General features: G+C 48.3%; 3 protein-coding genes across 3 annotated transcripts in view; all 3 read right to left on the reverse strand.

The window, feature by feature from the left end:
* The window catches only part of Syn1 (synapsin I), a 56161-nt gene extending 56026 nt beyond the window's left edge, over positions 1-135 (reverse strand). Inside the window, exon 1 of the mRNA XM_048796396.1 lies at positions 60-135. Within this exon, the coding sequence (XP_048652353.1) occupies positions 60-135 (76 nt within the window). The remainder of the gene's footprint in view (positions 1-59) is intronic.
* Positions 136-4361: 4226 nt separating this feature from the next.
* LOC107144329 (complement factor properdin) lies at positions 4362-10335 on the reverse strand. The gene is made up of 9 exons (XM_015488149.2): positions 10158-10335; positions 9921-10071; positions 8203-8378; positions 7582-7752; positions 7259-7450; positions 6883-7056; positions 6440-6631; positions 6171-6282; positions 4362-4588 (listed from the first exon to the last, which is right to left on the reverse strand). The coding sequence occupies exons 1-9, from the start codon at positions 10219-10221 to the stop codon at positions 4432-4434; spliced, it is 1389 nt and encodes a 462-aa protein (XP_015343635.1). The 5' UTR covers positions 10222-10335; the 3' UTR covers positions 4362-4431.
* A 5022-nt stretch (positions 10336-15357) lies between these two features.
* The window catches only part of Elk1 (ETS transcription factor ELK1), a 15707-nt gene continuing 11354 nt past the window's right edge, over positions 15358-19710 (reverse strand). The window contains exons 3-6 of the mRNA XM_015488150.2: positions 19128-19571; positions 17560-17991; positions 16842-16943; positions 15358-16757 (exon numbers count right to left, since the gene is read on the reverse strand). Coding sequence (XP_015343636.1) covers positions 16659-16757; positions 16842-16943; positions 17560-17991; positions 19128-19571 — 1077 coding nt within the window. The 3' untranslated portion in view covers positions 15358-16658. The remainder of the gene's footprint in view (positions 16758-16841; positions 16944-17559; positions 17992-19127; positions 19572-19710) is intronic.

Raw genomic sequence — 19710 nt, forward strand, 5'->3', positions numbered from 1 at the left:
GGGACCAAAACGACTGGGAAGGGGAGTTTGTAGCGGAGCGGCGACTGACGTCAGCGCGCCTTCAGTGCTGGGGCGGTGGTGGAGCGCGCCGGCAGGCGGGGGCGAAGGCGCTGTCCGCGGTGCTGAAGCTGGCATTGCGCACGCGCCACGCCGCATCCTGTTTCCCCTCCCCCTTCCAGTAAGGGATGCGCAATTTGGGGAGTGGGGGTGGGGTACTTGTCCGGAGGGTCGGGGTCGTCCGGCACGCACACCCCCAACCACCTCATCCTGTTTCTTGCATCCACTTGCACTCATATACAAGAACCTCACCCCACCCCAAATACTGGGCTTTTCCAGTGTTGATATTCACGAGGTAAGGTATTTGGGGGGTGGGTGTGGAGTCACACTGGGAGACATAAAAGTAGAGATATAACCCCCTCAGCGAGGAGTGAGGTCACACGCAGTGTCCCGCGCGGAGATCAATCTCCCATGTCCATACAGTCTTAGCTATGCAGAGAGAAGGGCATGGGGGCAGTGTAAACAGCACCAGACAAGTGGAGGTGGAGACTTGGGCAATGTACATACCCTTGCCTCCAGTGGCCAAGGGTCTGGAGTCACACAGGAATGACACACACAAAAGTAAAGGAACACGGGGACATGTTCAGACAGAGAACACATACCCATTTAAGTATACAGACATAAACTCAGTGTAACTAACACATGAGCATGTTGAGTACACACATGCATACATACATGGACAACATGCTGACACACAGAGACCTGGAAAAGCTCACACAAGCGTGGACACCCAGACAAAATATGTACCCACAGATGATCATGGAGACACCAAGATATGCAACACAGACATATTCCTTGTAGCACTAGCCTTGATGCATGTTTGCTCTCCCATTCCCACATACAACACTCAGTCTACATGCCCCATCTCTCTTCTCTGGACACAGCTCAAACCTGGTGTCATTAGTGTCCATGATTGTCTTCCCCTGCACTTGAAAAGTTTCCACAGAGGCAGGATGCCAAATAATATCTGCACATGAGCAAATGAGATTTAGGAGCCCTTCTGTCAAACCTGTAAGATCCTGACTTCAATAAAAACAAATGTTTGTTGACTGACTGTATCCAAACCTCACAACAATCCTATGGTGGATAATATAATTTCCATTTTACAGATAAGGGAATCCAAGAACTCCAGGTTATTCCCAAAGGGTCATGTTCAGTTTACCATCTCTATATATTTTTTAATATTTTATTTTTTTGTTATAATTGGACACAATATCTATTTTTTATTAATTTACTTTTATGTGGTGCTGAGGATTGAATTCAGGGTCTCACATGTGCTAGGCGAGCACTCTACCGCTGAACCACAACCCCAGCCCTCATCTATATATATTTTTTTAAAGAATGTGCCAGGAAGCTGGGCATTGTGGAGCTTGTCTGTAATCCAAGAGACTCAGGAGGCTGAGGCAGGAGGATTGCAAGTTTAAAGCCAGCCTCAGCAATTTAGTGAGACCCTGTCTCAAAAATAAAAGGGCTTAGGGATGTAGCTCAGTGATAGAGTGCCCTTGGGGTCAATTCCCAGTATGGGTGGTGGGGAGTGGAGGAAGATAGAACAGCCAATGCCTGTATGACTAGAACAAAATGAGGGGGTTTATGGTAGGGGACAAGATCAGAGAGGTTAGCAGGGACCATATTGTATAGGGCCTTAACGTACTGAGCAATGATAATGGATCAGATGAGGTGGCAGAAGATAATCCAAGTAGGCAGATTTGGAGTCTTTTGCCTGGGGGATTTTCAGGTTAATCATTCACTTATTCATTTGTTCATTCTGCTTCATCCATCACTGACCTAAGACCAATAGTGTGGGAACTGGAGTCACAGTGCTTGAGTTCAAGACAGACTTTCACCATATGGTTGGGAAAGTGACTAAATCCCTGACATTTTTTTTTTCTATCATAAAAAGGTGATGATCACCCGCAATCTCTGTACTTTAGCATGTGCTGTAACCTCTGCTAGGAATGCCCTCTCCCTTTCTCCCTCTCTCAGGGGACTGCCTTTGGCCAGTTTCCAGGAACCACCCACTCAGATTCCATCTCTTCTTCCCTAGGCTCCCACAGTCCCCAAGTTAGACATCACCTAAATCATCCTTTTTACTGTCTCTGACGTCCCAGCCATCTTCAGTCCCATTTCCAGGCCTTTTCTTTGGCTGGTCTTCCCTCCTCCCTCCAGGATGCACTCTTGGCATTCCAAATGGGAACTGCCCACAAATTGGTTTCTTTGAATATTTTGAAATATGTGCTTCCACTGCTAATAAAAAAAAGCTATGTAGGGCCTGTGATGACCTCTCTGGGGAACAGGAGCAGTTGCAGGTCTCTAGACCTCTCTGGCTCTTTTAGGCCTAAATTTTGGCTCCTTAGGACTGTCTTCAAGCTATGCCTCTTCTTAGGGACCTGGTTCCCAGGTTCCTGGTATTTGTAGCCTCCAGGTGATTTAATTGCTAGTAATATTTTGTAGACTGTTTTGTAGGAGATGTAGATTTCCCCCCAGGAGTATTTCAACTCCTGGAGGCAGAGAGGTAAGGCTTCTCTACATTGTCTCCATCTTCTTCAGCAGGAATGAGCATACGGAAAGGCCAAGAATGATTTTCCTCGTTGTTAATTAGGAACACATCTATACATACATATCTATGCCACCTTAATGTGCGTGCACACACACACAAACACACACACACACGCTCTATTTCACAGTTAAGACACATGCACAGTTGTAACCTCACACCATTCATATATATTCAATACATTCTTAATTCTTGCACAACTCCATAGGTCTATAGCATATAGACACACAAAGATATGTACCTCATAATGCACACACAGAGCTGCCATTTTCTTATACACACATCTCTCTCTCACCTTGTAGTAGCCACCAGAAACCCTCACTTTGACTTAGTCTTGCCAAAATGACCAAGTACTCACTGACTTGTCTTCACTTCAACCCATCCATTAGCCCATTTTACATAATGGGAAGTCCATCCAGAGAAGTCAGATAAGGGTGCTGACAAAGACTCCAGATGTCTCAAATCTCTCACCTGACACTTCACACACAGAGGGGTCCTCTCTACCAACGGTACAGTTTTGAACTCTGCTTCTGATATTTAAGGCTGCACCACAATCCATGGTGCTTCAAAAATGTCCAGCCCACTACCTTTCTGTGGCTGGTTTCTCCTTTGCAAAATGAGGATTTTTCTCCTTTGCAAAATGAGAAAAATAATGACCCTCATGGGTTTATTGTGGATTAAATGAGTTCACGCTTATGGAAAGCCTTAAGACACTACTGGGCACACAGTAAGTACTTTCTAAGTATTGGCTATTGCCATAATTATTGTAATGATTCCTATGTGGGTCATCAGGAGGGGCTCAGCATTCAGTGAGTGGTAAATTAATAAGCAAATGCTAAGAGCACTGGGGTCTGGGTTTTTTCTCTTCATTGTGCAGGGACGTGCTGCTCTGATTCCTCTTTTTTTCCTATGTCCCCTGATGTCCAGCACTATTGTTAGTATACAGTAGGCGTTAAGTGTTGAATAGATGTTCGAATGAAAGGAATGCCTATTCTGAGTCTGTTCCCTGGTTCAGATGTCCTCTCCTTCTACCAGCCCTCCTCCACCCCAGATGCCCAAACTTAGCTTTAGCATGCAGCAGACGCTTAAGTGTTGAGTGAAATGAACAACTGCTTGAGGAATATGTGTCTGGGTTTGTCCTAGGGGCTCCTCCAGATGGATGCTGACTCTAACTTCTCTATACCCTCACCTCAGCTCAAAGCACATCATACCCACTTCCTCAGTCCGCCCCCAGCCTCCCGAAGCTATTTGTCACTGGTAATTGTGGTGTTGGAACTGGGCTGCTGGGGAGTGGGTGGGTGCAGGTGCTAGCTCGGCAGGGTGCCAACACTGGCCACGCCTCTGCCGCTGTTCATGGTAGATTGACATGGAACTGGCCAGCGGAGAGGATCTTGTGGGTGGGAACCTAGGGAGCTTCAGGAGGCAGGGAGATAACAACTAGCCAGAATTCTGGCCAATCAAGAAGTACTTGCCAGAGGGAATAGCCAATCATGAAATCCACAAAGCAGAGCTCTGCAGAGGGACGTGCTGAGCAGTCCTCGGGTACTAGAGGGTCCAAGACAGCATTAGGGCAGTGGCAAAGGGAAGTTGGGGTTTGACACTTACTTTCACACCTTCTAAGAAGCAGCCACAGTGAAAAATACTGTTTTCCATAATAGGCTGCTGTGACTTTCCTCTAGAAGATGCTATTGCCTCACTTTGGGGGAGGGGGTCAGGTTGCTTTTCCTCCTTTAAGGAATCTTAGAAGAGCTCCAAGAGGATGATTTATTGAAGTCTGAGAGGTAAGGGGAGCAGGGTAGAAGCGACAGATATTAGGATTTCTATTCCTCAGGGTCTGTGCAGGCAGGTGCATGTAGACATGGCCGTTGCTCCTTCATCACCAGCTTCTGCCCCTGCAGCTCCTCGCACATTGGCCGTGGATTCCCCCAGAAGGTCACATTCTTCTCATCCTGACCTTCGACCGTGGAAACAGTGGGCCTGGGATGATAAGGGGAATGGAAGAAAGAAGTTCAGGGAAGGCAAGAATGCATTCAGTAAATTCTTAATAAGTAGCTGGGCATGGTGGCGCACGCCTGTAATCCCAGTGGCTCGAGAGGCTGAGACAGGAGAATCATGAGTTCAAAGCCAGCCTCAGCAAAAGCGAGGTGCTAAGCAACTCAGTGAGACCTTGTCTCTAATAAAATGCAAAACAGGGCTGGGGATGTGATTCAGTGGCCGAGTACCCCTGAGTTCAATCCCCAGTACCAAAAAAAAAAAAAAAAAAAAAAATTCTTAATGAGTGCCCACTGTGTGCCCAACTCTACGTTTTAGATATGATATTGGGCTATTTCTTTAGCTTTCCTGTGCCTGTTTCCCTTATCTACAAAATGGTAATAATAGGAATAATAATATCAATACACACTTCACCAGGCAGAGTGAGGATACATGAATTAACTCAGGTAAAGTGTTCAGAGTGGTACCTGGCACAGAGTAAGTGCTCAATAAATGCTGGTGGCTGTTAATTGTTGATAGGAGCTACCTTCTCTTACCTCTAAAATCCTTTATCTCTTCCCATTCCCCACCTGAAAAAACCCAAATGTTTTGTCCTGATATTCAAGGCCTTGATGCTAGGCCCAAATCCCTGCCCCAAGCCAATGTCTCTGCTTCCTCCACTTTATATAAACTCAGTCCCATGTCCAGAAAGACCTTTGCCTGGATTATTTTTCCCACTAAGCAAGCCATCCATTCACTTCCACCCAAATTCTTTCAGCTGGTCCTTCATTCATTCAGCCTCTTACTTATTCAAGTCCTTTGCACCTCCATTCAACACCTCTAACTCATCTTTGGGACCTACTCTGAACCCCAGAGCTAGAAGATCATGTCCCAGATGCCAGGCCTTCCAAGAGCTGAAAAAGCCTGCTTAACTAGTAGCTTGATGTACCTGAAAATAAGGAAGGGATAGGTATTTTAACCTTCTCCCACACCTGGGCCACTCTAGTCACCAGTGATCACTTAGTGTGGCCACTCACTTGTGTTTTAGACCATGCTCACTGTCTTAATGCCAGCAATGTCTTTTCTGACCCCTGCCTTCCCAGGAAGCCCTGATCAACTTCCTGGACCCAGGATATGGTGTCAGTCCCTTTGCCATGCACCAGTTGTTCCGTGTATGCATTCTGTCAGGGCTCTGCTCACCTGGGTCCCTGGAGGAATTCATGGATCTGGGTTCTGTAACTATGGCCCAAAAGGACAGTGAGATGCTAAAGGAGTGACTGGAGTCATGGGTGACTGGGCAATTCAAAGAATGGTAACCCAGAACACAGAAGGAATGGACACATGAAGGACTGAGCGAATGGGAGAACAGCTGAGTGACTGTGTGAGGGACTAAAGGGCACAGAGGCTGTGAATTCTCCCCAAGTATCTTCCTTCTCCTCTTAATTTCTTGCTTCTTCCTGCGGCTGGGAGATGGCACTCAGTAAGGTAGGCACCTTAGACCCTGTGGTGAAAGCCCTAGTTGGGGGCCTGACTCTCCCACCTTCAACATCATCATTCCCTCCCAGGCACCCATTGCCCCCTCACTCACGAAAACTTGGGGAGCAAGGCTGTGCACTGGCGCTGGCGGACGCGGATGGGGTTGGGTCCACATGGGGGTGTACACAATCCCCAGGTACTCCACTGTGACCACTGGCCTTTCACTGTAACAAGGGGAGGGGATCACAGAGTGAGAACTGGAGGTCTCAGTGGGAAGACAAGAGGAAGATTGCAGGGACATGGTGGTCCACAGCACAGGTGGAAGTCTTTGCCCCTGTGTGGGCTGCCCACCCTCACAGTGTTGTCTATGGGGGCACTCACAGAGGCAGTTCTGGATATTGTAGCAGTGTCGGATATCCTGATAGTTCCCAGCACATCGCTGTCCATTAAACTTGCGGCCCACACAGGTCCTTGTGCGTGTCTGCTGGCCTGGGATTTCCTCACAGCTGATAGACTTCAAGTTGAGGCGGGAGCAGATGCTCCACTTTCCCCAGGCTTCCCACTGTCCATCCACTGCACAGACAGGTTAACAGGGGCTTGCATCAAACTAGGGAGTGAATAAGGGAGCTCAGGGGAAGGAACAAAAGCTGTTGGAGAGAGTGGGGGTGATCAGATGTGAGAATGGGGGACCACAGGTGAAACTAAGGCATGAGGACAGAGAAAGGAGGAATTAGAGGCAGGAAAGCCTCAGTAATAGGAATTGGGCAACAGATGGGCAGGAGGTGGGGACCTGAAGCATGGACATGGTACCTCCTAGTACTGACCAGGGCAGGGGATGGCTGTGTTGCAGATGTGGGACCGGGTAGCATCACCAACACAGGCGGGGCCCCCATGCTGGGGCACAGGGTGATCACATGTCCTTCGTTCCAGGGTCTGGCCCAGGCCACAGGTCACAGGGCAAGGAGTCACAGGGCTCCATGGCCCCCAGCCTCCAGCCACTGTTGGAGGAGTAAAGGGAGTAAAGAGAAAGGCCACCCCAATCTCCCCAGCCCCTAGACTCTGAGACAGACTGTCCCCATATGAAAGCCTCCATTATCACATGGTATAAGAACTCTATTCCCTGAAATGACAGACCATCTGTGCCCTGACTCAAAAGGCTTGCTGGAGGAGGCTCATGTCAGCAGCCTCATCCCCGCGTACCTGGACAGGGTGGCAGGCCAGTGCAGCCCCGTTGCTCATAGGCTGTTCCTGGGCAGGGCTTCCCAGGAGGCTGCTTGGAGGGCTCAGGTGCAGAGCATGTGCGGCTTCGTGTTTCCGTAGGCTTATGGGGTCCACCATGGCAGGTGCCTGAACAGGGGCTCCAAGGGCCCCAGGCAGCCCAGGCCCCATGTGCTGTGGTAGGAGTGGGAGGATATACACATGGTCAGGCTTGCTGAATCCTCTCTACCTGGCAGTTCCTGGCTGAAACTCCACATACCCACCCTGGGTGCCCCCATCAGTGTCCTGTGGCTGCCTTCACTCACTGGGGCAGACCTTCTGGGTGTCGCAGGGCTTTGACTCCTGTGCCTCTCCTGGGCAGTGGCCCCCACACTTGGGGGCAGGGCGATCACATAGTCGTTTGCGGGTCTGGATTCCTTTGGAGCAGGTGACAGAGCAAGGCCCCCAGGGTGCCCATTCAGACCAGCCACCCATCTCTGTCGGAGAGGAGAAGGGCAGATGGTATAGAGGCAGAGATGTCAATCAGTGTTCCTGGCTTTCTTGTGTGTCCCATATCAGCTAACCCTGTCCCTACATCTCATGACCCCAGACTTGGCCCACCATTACTGTTCATCTGGACTACAGCAGCACCTTTCATCCTGGTTCCTCTGCTTGACCCCTGTCGTACAGTTGGTCATCTTCCCAAACCCAGTAAGATTGAGTTTCTACCCTGCCCACAATCCAAATCACTGACTAAAGTCAATGTCCTCACTGTAGCTTCCCTCACCTTTCTAGCCTCACCTCCCACACTCTCCTCCAGTCACCAGAATGCCCTCAGCTCCTTGCAGCATCAGGCACAGGCTCGTCCTCAGGGCCTCTGCACTGATTCTTTTGGTGCTGGGGCCAGGTGACAGGGAGTGCTTGCCCGCCTAGCTGATCCTCCTCACCAGGACAGCACGGCTGGTCTTCACAAGCCTGTAGCTGCCACTCAAGGGTCCCAGGAGCCACCTTTTCAGGGCAATGACCACCTCTGCCCATACAGCGCCGATGTCGCAGCTGGGAGCCTTCAGAGCATGTCACTGAGCAGGGGGCCCATGAGGACCATGGTGACCATCGTGGGAGCCTGTGGAGAAGTACACATGTCCTATCCTGGTGCAAATTGACAGGATGGCATGTGGAACTCTAGAAGCAGGCCCATAAGTGGGTGCTGTGTAAATGTGCAGCATGGATCCAAGAGTACCTACCACTTAGGGATACTGCAGAATTGAATGAGAATAGGTGGGCACATAGTTAGGTGCTTGATAAATGTCACTTTCCTTCATAACCAGGGCCTTAAAGTTACCACTGGAAATCCTCAAGGACAAAGCCAGGGATACCGTAAGCAAACTTAAGGACTAGAAGTCCAAACTGCTGCCAGAAACCCAAGTGGCCATTGCCCTGCACAGTAGCAGGCAGACAGGAAATTTTTAATAGGAGTCATTGTGCCAATGAGTTCACACATCCCCTCAGAAATACTCTGGATCATCAGGTGCCATAATGCATACCTGTAATACCAGTAATTTAGGATGCTGAGGCAAGAGGATTCCAACTTTGAGGCTAGTCTCAGAAAACTAGTGAAACCCTATCTCAAAATAAAACTTTAAAAAAAAAGGACTGGGATGTAGCTAAGTGGTAGAGCACCCCTGAGTCCCCATTCAAAAAAAAAAAAAAAAGAAAAAGAAAAAGAGATACCCTGGATCTATTCCCATCTCCTTCACAGTAAGGATATGCTCTCAAATGCTAAATAGATATGACCTGCCAACAAGACTAGGGACCAAGAGCTGCTCTCAAAAATACCCAACCTTGCCAGGCATGGTGGTGCACACCTGTAATCCCAGAAACTTGGGAGGCCAAGGCAGGAGGATCTCAAATTTGAGACCAGCCTTGGCAACTTAGTAAGACCCTGTTTCAAATAAAATAAAAAAGGGCTGAGGATGTGGCTCAGTGGTAGAACATCTCTGGGATAAATCCCCAGGAAACCGCCCCCACCCTTGAACAACAAGCTCCTCATCCCTGTAGTGTATCTGAAATATATGGTAAGGAGTTAGGAAATAACAGGAAATACATCTGGAATATAGTAAGGCTCCATACACGTAAGATACAGGAAATCATGATTAGGAGACTAGAACGACTCTAGAAATCCCTGCATTGCATTTAGTATGGAGGAAATGCTCAAGGAATGTGAGGTATCATCATAATTAGGGGCCTGGAGCTACCCTCAGAATTCCCCCAAACTCCTCCCCTTCCATGTATAGATGTGTCTATATACAGTAAGCACTCGATAAATATGAGCTGTCATCACAATTAGGGAACTGGAGTTGCCCTCAGAAATTTGGCTATGTCTAGAGACAGTTTTGGTTTTCTCAACTGGTAGGTGTTGCTCCCAGAGTCTAATGCAAGGCCAGCGATGTTCCAAAATAACTTACAAGGAACAGGTCAGCACTCGCCCCCCACTCCCAACAAAGAAGTTTCCAGTTCCATATGTCAATGGTGCCAAGGTTGATATACCCTGAGCTGGTTATGATCATGGCCTTCAGGGTCACCATTGGAGGTCCCAGAGAAAGGATGAGCTTAGTTCTGAGACATGGACCTTTTTGCCCCCTGCCAACCCCAGGTTCCTCCGAACCTGCATGCCCAACAGAGCCTACTGCCACTCTCCTGGAAGGCATAGGCAGCATTGAGACAGCAGTCCTCCACACTGACGCCTCCCCCTAGGAGGCCCTTGCACTTGCCAGAGTCTTCTTCATATTGGCTGAAGCAGAGCACAGGGTCTGAGCCTGTAACAGGACCAGGGGGAGGGAATGGTCAGGAGCATGGTGGATCTGAGCCCCTCAGGGGGGCAGCTGGGCTCCCACTCACTCACCTGTGGTTGGCAGGGTGAGCAGTAGCAGCAACAGTGACTGAGGGGCCTGTGCTCGGGTAGTCATGTTGAGCGTGGCGCCCCTGTGCCCTCACCAGTGAGGAGGTCTGGCTTTATCTGGGCTGACCTGCTTCTGGAAAGAGGAACCTGCGACAGGAGGAACTAGGAGGATATCATGCAGGCCTCTTGAGCTCTGACCTCTGTTTTGTCCCCTCAGACTCCTCCTCTTCTCTCTCCTCCCCATTTCCTGTGTTACCCTAGGTTCTGTTTTGTTTGTCACCCAATCCCCAGCACCTCACGCTGTTTCTCTGCTCCACTCAGCAACCTTAGTGTTCAGTCCTCACTTCTTGGACAAGTTCTTAATGAAAGGCAATGGAGCTTCAGCGTTTAGAGTAAGATGAATCTTATTGATGTGCGACCTTGGACAAGTCACTTCAACCTCTCTGGGTCTGTTTCGCTGTATGTAAAATGTACAATCTTGACCACACTATAGGGTCAAGCTCATGGGGGTGTTAAACATGGGTAAAATGACAATGGCCCTCCTCATGGGTGGCAATTGCTTCATCTTCCATCCTGACTTAACCCCACCCTCCTCTTTCCTAAAAGTGAGGTTCCCTGTGGTCAGCATATGGGAGGAGGTTACAACAAGGGAAGTGAGAAGGGGAAGTGGCAGGGTGTGGGGAAGGATTCAGAAAGGGTGGAATTGGGGATATCCACTGCCCTGGGGGCCCAGCTAAGGACACCTTCAGGGGTTGGGGCAGGGGTGGATAGGAGGAAATCAGCTGAGCCATGTTTAATCAGAGTACCCTTGGACAGGTACCACTCCTCCTGCCTGCTTCCTCCTCTGTAAAATGTATACACAGAAAGCACCTATGACATAGTTGTGTGGGTTTGTTGAGAAGATTGGGAGTTAAGACATTTAGAAATCCTTAAAACAGTGCCTAACATATAGTAGGTGTCCTGTGTTTGCTGTGTTGATTCACTGAACATTTATTGAACACCTATTGGAAGGAAGCCAGATATAGTTCTTAGCATTATATGGAACAGAGGGCAGGACAGAAAAAAAATCCTCACCCATGAGTGATTTCTACTCTAAAAGGAGAGACGGACAATAAATACCATCTCCTTCACAGTGGCTGTTTCCAGCTACCCTTCCTGGATGATATCCCTGTTACTCTCCAGTCCAGTGACTCTCAAACTTCAGTGTGCATCTGAATCACCCAAAGGGCTTGATAAAGTTTCAGATCACTGGGTTCCATCCTAGTTTCTGATTCCACAGGTGTGGAGTAGGGCTCAAGAATGGCCACTTTAAATGGGTGCTGTGGTGCACACCTGTAATCACAGACTTGGGAGGCTGAGGCAGGAGGATCACTAAGTTCAAAACCAGCCTCAGCAATTTAGCAAGGCCCTAAGCAACTTAGTGAGACCCTGTCTCTAAATAAAATATAAAAAGGGGCTGGTGACTGGACTGGGGTTGTGGCTCAGTGGTAGAGTGCTTGCCTAGCGCGTGTGAGGCCTGGGTTCCATCCTGAGCACCACATAAAAATAAATAAATAAATAAAAAGGTATTGTGCCAACTACAACTAAAAAATATTGCGAAAAAAAAGGGCTGGTGATGGTGTGGTGTGTGGCTCAGTCATTAAGTGCCCATGAGTTCAATTCCTGGTACCAAAAAATAAAAAAAAATAAAAATGCACATTTCACATTAGGTGACCCTGGGGGCCATACTTTGAGACCCAGCACATTGGTCCCTTGAGCCTTCTTTATTTTTGTGGGTCTCATCTAGAGAAAACAATTTTACATGCTTTCTTTTACTGTTAATAATGAACTTCTTTTCAGCCCATTTTCCTTGCAGGTAAAACTGTGCCCCTCAGACCTACTTTCATTTTTCATAAGCCCTAACAAGTCAAATTCCAGAGCCTACTTCAAAAACAACAATCTTGTGGGATGGGGATATAGCTCAGCAGTATAGCACTTGCCTAGTGTATGCAAGGCCTTGGGTTTCATCCCCAGCACTACAAAATGTATAAAAATAAGAACAACCTTTTTTAACAAGAAAGGAACCTAAGATAGCAAGGCAGGGGCTGGGCTTGTAGCTCAGTAGTAGTGTTTGCCTAGAATGTGTGAGGCACTGGGTTTGATCCTCAGCACCACAGAAAAATTTTAAAAAAAAGTATTGTGTCCATCTACAACTTATCTATATATAAAAAGACAGCAAGGATATGGATGGATGGAGATTTCATATATATGTGTGTGTGTGTATGTATACGTATACGTTTATGCATAAAGATAGCAAGGCAATGCCTAATTTCTCTTGCATTCATGGATAAAGAATACCATTCCACAAATTAAAACAAGAGAAAAGAATTTGGTCAGGTGTTGAAAACAAGTTCCTCAAGAATACTGCTCTTGTTTTCTGGGTGATAAGGTGTGTGTGAATATTTGTATCCATTACAGATGTACTCTGTTCTCTGAGAATATAAGCCTGTCTCTGAATGTTTGCTTTGAACAATGGGTCTTGTTAAGATTCTAAGACTTCAACTGTCAATTCTGTGTTACCCAGTGAAAACAAACTCCTCCCCAAGAAACCTGCAATTCTGCCTGGCTGCTTTATTTAATCACCTGTTGCCCTGGTAATAATGTTATAATCGATATTTCCTTTGTTCCTAAACTGCATGAATACTTAGGATTCCCTGTGGATGAGAACTGTCGGCACTTTCATTTTCTCCCACACACGTTTAGGCATTGAAATGACTCGGCAGATTCCTTATTTAAGCAAAGAGCTAGAGACTTGTCTTATTTAATTACCACATTACTGCCTGATATAATGTATTTATCTGTTTCTTGTCAGTCTCCCTCTCTGAATATTAGCTTCACTTGGGCAGGGGGTTTGTGCTGGTTTGTTAACTGCTGGGTCTGCAGGGAATCAGATGGGTACCAGCAAACAGAAGATGCTCAATAAATGGTTGCTGAGCAAATCAATAAATGAAACAAATGAAACCTGAGATTCTGGTAAGTGCTAAGAGAAACGGTATGAGTTGGAGATAAAAATCTGGGCGTCATCTTGGGGGATAAAGTCCTATGTCAAGTGCTGGGACCAGAGAAGACTACCTAGATGCATGAGGAAAAGGGGGCGTCAGAGAAAACCAAGGGGAACCCCAGCATTTCAAGTTTTGGAGAACTGGGAAAAGCCAGACGAGGGGACTGAGCGGAAGAGGCCTGTAGCGGAAGAGGCCAAACAAAGGCAGTTTTTTTTTTTTTCTCTTAGGTCTGGTACATTCCATCCATGACCACTCATACACTGTCTCATTTGGTCTCATTTTCTCTTGTGCTTTATTTTATTACCCATACATACACACACAGTGTAGAAGCTGGATGTACAGCTTCTACTATAGTCTCTTATGAACAGGTTCACATACATACTCATACACTCAGACATTGTCACTTACTCAGGGAGTCATTTCTTTACCATTGATCCCTAGTCCCACTACAGTCTCCTGCTAGCAGTTTCAAACACACCCAATCACGTCTTAGAACCTGTCTCATTTGGTCGATATCACCAATATTTTCTCTCACCAGTTTTTCACATATACACAAAGATGGTCACACTCTCTCACAACATGAACCATTTCATTTGCCTCGCCATTTTCTCACACAAATAGTCACTCATTTACAGTCACCACTAACTAGACTCTTAAGAAGTTTCTTGAACACACAGTCACTCTCTCTCCCCTCCCTTCTTACTTAAGCCACTTATACACACCCCCACAGTTCCTGATTGTAGCCTCTTACAGCCTTCCAGGAAGACTCACATGCACACAGTATCACCATCTTCAGACACTGTCTCCTCACCTCACCCCACATTCCTTCTCAAGGTGCTTCCACCACACTGAGTCCTTGGTTCACAGGCTTGAAAAAGGTCTTTCACAAAGAGTTGCCTATCTATGCACAAAACTGGTTCCTTAGATGCTGGATACATGCAGCCATTAATTCACAATGGCCACTAGGCTCTTGATAAGTCTCCTGCAATTATCCCCCCATGCCCTGTGCAGGCATGTACACCATCATTTTCTTCATACAGTTGGCTTATCAGACACAGGCCCACACTACAGCCTCGCAAGTTTCTCATGTGCACTGATCATGTGGTTGCTCGGTAGTTTCATTGGCTTGGTGTCAACTTCTCAGCTTTTACACAAACATGCAGTCTCTTATTTAGTTTTATGACATATTTCATAGACTCACACACTCTCAGACACTGCTCAGTTGTCAGGTTTTTCTCCCACAGTCGCTGGCTTCCAGTGTTTGCTATTGCTGGTCTCTCACACAGTTTCTCTTTTCTCTTAGACAGTTTTGTGGTTTCTGGTATCACTGCAGTCCTTCAGTCTCACCAGAACCTGTGGAGAGGCTGCAGCCTTAATTGTAAACCAGCTGCCACCAGTCTTAGGTTCACACACACATGCGCACAATTACAGCCTCTCAGATGATCCCGGAAACCACCACCCTCTGTTTCTGTCTTGACCACAGTCTCTATGAAACATTTTCACACACACATTCTCCTACCTTGGGTTTCTGGCCTCTTGGCTTCACAGCTACTCTCTCACACAATCAACTTCTTGTGTGTGCACTCCTACAGCTTTAGCTGTCACTTGGACCTCACAGAGTTTCATATAAAAGCCATTTCTCAAACATCAAGTCGCCTGTTTACATACAGTGAGGTTTCTCACCTACATGTGGTCCCTGATGATCTTCACCACTACTTTCCTGCCCACATAGTCTCTCACATGTGGTTCTGTTCACTCTGTCTTGCTCAGCATCAGTGTGTCCAACAGTGACCAATCTGCAGTTCCTGTTACCTTCTCCTGAACTGTATCTCATACATACCGTCACAGGTTCTTGTATAGTATCTTAATCACTCATTCAGTCTCAAAGTGAGTTTCTGAAATGTAGCCACAATTGCTCTCATAGATATGCTGTCAAAAGTCTGTGGTCGTACATCTGCTTTCTCTCACATGCACAACACACTATCACAACTTTCCACAGTTTCTCTCGCCACACCCAGTGACCAACTGGCAGTCTCTATTACTATTTCTCTCACCACTAACCTCTGCCTCAACCTCATCGCCCTTCACACAAAGTCGTGCTTGTCACACTCAGCTTGTCCCAAAGATAATCGGGGAAAAAAAATACCAGCAGCCTCCAGCAACACCTTTAAAAATATATATTTACAGGAACAATTCCCCATTCTCTGGGACTCTTAGGAAAAAAGGTCCATTTTGGGGAAGTAAAACAAACAGAGGAGACGAGTGTAGCACCGTCCCCGAATCACCAACCCCCAGATCCCCAGGCCTGGGTTGGGCTGGTGCTGAGAGGAGATGAGCTCAGGTGTCTTTTGAACCCACCCTCTCTAGCCTGGAATCGAGACAAGACAGGCTTTATGTCCCCTGTTCCTCCCTCCCAACTCCAGGGACACTTAAAGGGTCCTTTGTACCCGCCCGCAGGAAATTGGGGGCTGGGAGGGAGGGAGCTGAAAATACGTTTGGTATCAAAAATAAACACTTGGGGGCAGCATGAAGATCACCCCCAAATCCCTTCCTTCCCCACCCCACCCAGCCCCCATCAGATACAGGAAGAGATGCCTCCCTCTCCCCTATTGAAAAGCCCCATTTAAAAATAGATTATACTATCAAAATGGCAGGGGGTGAAAGACAGGGAGACTTGGAGTACTGGTTGGAGGGGCCCCCCAGACGGGGACCACCCCCGAAAAAAACCCTCCATTGGGAGGTAACAGGCAGGACCCCAGGGAGTTTGGCAGACAAAGGAATGGCTTCTCAGGGGAGAGAACAACAAAAGGGTGTTCCTCCCTGGCCACAATGTTGGTCGAATAAAGGACAAGCTGTCTGAGAGAAAGGTTGGGGAGGTGGAAATTCCTCTTTCCAGGGTGTGATCCTTTCTTGGTCAAGACTCCTAAACCATTAAAGCGGATAAATTCTTCCTGAACCCTTGGGATGGCCAGGAATAATAAAACAAAGCAAACTAGCTCTTCTACCCACACCCCAAAATGGAGACAGGGCTCCCTCATCTCCCCAAGGGCAGGCTGAGAAATAAATAAAGAAAGGTCCTTCTCAAGCCAGACCCCGATTGTCTTGTCTTAGGGAAAAAAGTAGGGAGATGGGGGAGATGGGGGAGATGTCTTAACCACCCGCCTAAAAGGGTTGGGCCAGGCTCCTCCCAGTGGCCTTCAAAAAATAAATAAATAAACCGCCCCTACCACTGAAGTAGGAGACGTGTAAGGGCGGCCACTGGGGGACTGACGAAGAAGAGAGAAGTTGTAGGTTTTCGGTGAAGGAGTTAGTGAGAGATCCTTCTTCCCAGGAATTCCCCACCCCACCACAACCAGAGCTTGAGTCTGTCAGTTAAACTATGTTTCTCCTTGAGATGGCTGGCTGGAGAGAAGTTCAGGGTCACAGATGGAGTGACCCCAGAAAGGGTTGGTGGTGGCGGTAGTCATGGCTTCTGGGGCCCTGGGGAGAGCACCACGGGGGTCGAGAGGCCATCCACGCTGATGGAAGGGATGTGCACCTGGGCGCTGCCGCTGGACGGAAACTGGGAGCAGAAATAGGGAGAGGTCATGAACAGGGGCCATTCTAGCATCTCTTACCCTCTCCAAGATGGGGGAGGGTGTTCTACCTGGAAGGAGAGCTTGGCTGGGCTTCGGGGTGCGATAGGACTCAGGGTGCTCCAGAAGTGAATGCTGGGGGGCAGCGAGCTGGGTGTCAGCAGCACCGGGGTCTGCAGGGAAAGGAATGGTCAGAGCTCAAGTGAGTAGAAGGTAGGTGAGGGAAAATGGAAGGAACCTGGTCTCAGCCCCACCATATATTTCCTACTCAGACTTTCATGGCCCCTCCTCAAAAGTTCAGACCCAGAATACAACTACTGAGGTCACACCCATGACATCTCTTCAACTCTCACACATTTACCCTCTCCCAACTCCTGAGAGCACACCTCCAATTGCTGAGAACTCACTAGGCAAGACCATCCACCAGACTTTACATGCTGCTGTCAAACCTCAGAGTCACCATCCCAACAGTCCACCTTCCCACTCTTACTTCCCATCATAGGAAACTCAATAAGCAAATTCAATAAGTAAACTCAATAAGCAAAAAGCCCCACTCTGAAATCCCACAGACTCTGGGTCCCTCAGTCCCACCCACAAAGTCCCCAGAACTGCCCTTCTTTGATCAAGCTCTATTCCTCCAGCCCTTGCCTCAGCACAGCCAATTACACAGGAAGGCCTGACCCTCTTCCAAGACATCCTTCCTTTACTTTCCTCTATTTCCTGTCAATCACCTGCCACAAGCCAATCCCATCCATCCTGGCTGCCATCCTTGCCCCTGCAGACACTCACCAACGTATGCGTAGGTAGCAGGGATGGCGTCAGTGCTGGCCCTGGTGCCTGCACACCAGAGCCAGTTCCTGATCCTGGAGTCCGTTCGGGTCCTGGTCCACCCAGCAGGCTTGGGCTGAGTGGAAGCTCCAGGTCCCGGGGCTTCCGGCCTTTTTGTGGCTGGGTGATTTCAGTGGTGGAGGCCGCAAGGCCACCCACCTGTGCTGTAGTTTCCATAACAACAGCGGGCATCCGGGCTGGCATGCCCTCTGCAGGAGGGACTTCGGGACCAGCCTTGGCAGCTTCTGGCACAAACCCCACCTCCCCTGCAGCTCCCAAGTCTTCCTTGGGCCCTTCCACTTTCACCTCTGGGGGCAGTGACCGGCCCAAACCTGGCTCCACATTCAGTTCTTCCGATTTCATGTTTGGGGCCTCAGGCGGAGTCAGGATGACCTGGGAGAGGAATGAGCATAAAGTGCATGTGGAAGGGTTGTTGGGGTAGATAACCCTTCTCCGGTGGACCACCCATTGAGTATCCTGGAAACCAAGATTTGGTAAAGGAGGCACATCATAGTAGGTTCTCTAACAGGTTATGGGACTTCTTTTTTTTTTTTTTGGTACTGGGGATTGAATTTAGGAATGCTTGACCACTGAGTCACATCCCCAGCCCTATTTTGTATTTTATTTAGAGACAGGGTCTGAATTGCTTAGTGCCTCAGCAACAGCACTTGAACTTGCGATTCAGCCTCCTGAGCCACTGGGATTACAGACATGCGCCACAGCGCCTGGCCATGGGATTTCTTCATGGAAGTGGGGCAGAGGACCCAAGGTGAGACAACCTGATGGGGGTAGGACTCAAGAGGATACCACCCTCATTTAGGAGAACAGTGGTTTGAAAAAATTATTTTACAGAGTAGCAGCATCTTCCTCATTTGGAAATTTATTAAAATGCAAATTTTAGATGAACACATGGCACATGCCAGTAATCCCAGCAACTCAGGAGGCTGAGGCAGGAGGATGGCAAGTTAGCTGCTAGCCTCAGCTACTCAGTAAGACCCTCACCAACTTAGTGAGACTCCGTCTCAAAATAAAAAAAAAAAAAAACAATAAAACAAAAAAAGGCACTGGGGATGTAGCTCAGTGGTAGAGCGTCCCTAGGGTCAATCCCTAGTACCAAAAAATAAAACAAATTAAAGAAAAAGAGAAAATTCCAGGACCTCTCCCCAGGCCCACATCAATCAGAAATTCTGGGTGTTGATCCATTGTGGATCTGTGGCTTAATAAGTCATCCAGTTGAGCATTGAAGGCTGGGAAGCGGTGCACTAAACCAATGATACAACTGAGCACCTACAACATGTTGGGTAACTAATTATTGCACATTTGTTCTCCCCTTCCCTTTTTAGGATCTGTATAGCTCTTCTCCCCATCTTTTTCACCAGAGCACTTCTGTGTCACTCCTTCCACCATTATGCCCTTTAACAGGACTTCTATGTCTCTTCCACTACCAGCCCTGCCTCTCATTTCAGACCTGTGCATCTGTCCTCTTTGTCTCCCTGGCCCTTACTTCATTTCCATATTCCAGTACTTACCTGCAGAGGCAGGCCAGCCTCTTCTGCATCCAGACAAGCCTCCAAGGGGTTTGGACTGGTGCTCCTGCTCCCTGAGGGAGGTGCTGCTGCTCCTGCAGGGGTGGTGTTGGGAAGCACCGAGGCTGGCCGAGGATGCGGGGGTGGCTGTGGCTGCAGGGACTGGATGGTGAAGGTGGAGTAGAGGCCGGAGCGCATGTACTCATTCCGGCTGCTGCGTGCCAGACCGCCTGGGCCTGCTATTCCTGAACCCTTGGGTGTGCCTGGCTTTCCAGAGGCAGTGTCCCCAGGGGCAGCATGTACAGCAGCAGGGGCCACATTTGCCACGGCAGAGGCTACAGATACCTCGGCTTGGGGCAGGCAGTCCTCTGTGGAGCACCTTGCAACCTCGGGGTAGGACACAAACTTGTAGACAAACTTCTGGCCACTCACTTTGCGGATGATATTCTGGGAAGGGAGGAGATAGAACCGAGGACTTTAGAAAAAAGGGTTAGGGTGCAGGGAAGGTGTGGGGGATGTTACTCTTCTCCTGGCATCCTCCTCCTCCTCACTTGCTCCCATTTTTTTTTTTTTTTTTTTTTTATTT

This window comes from Marmota marmota, unplaced genomic scaffold (genome assembly GCF_001458135.2).
Source record: "Marmota marmota marmota unplaced genomic scaffold, marMar, whole genome shotgun sequence".
NCBI classification, from domain to species: Eukaryota; Metazoa; Chordata; class Mammalia; order Rodentia; family Sciuridae; genus Marmota; species Marmota marmota.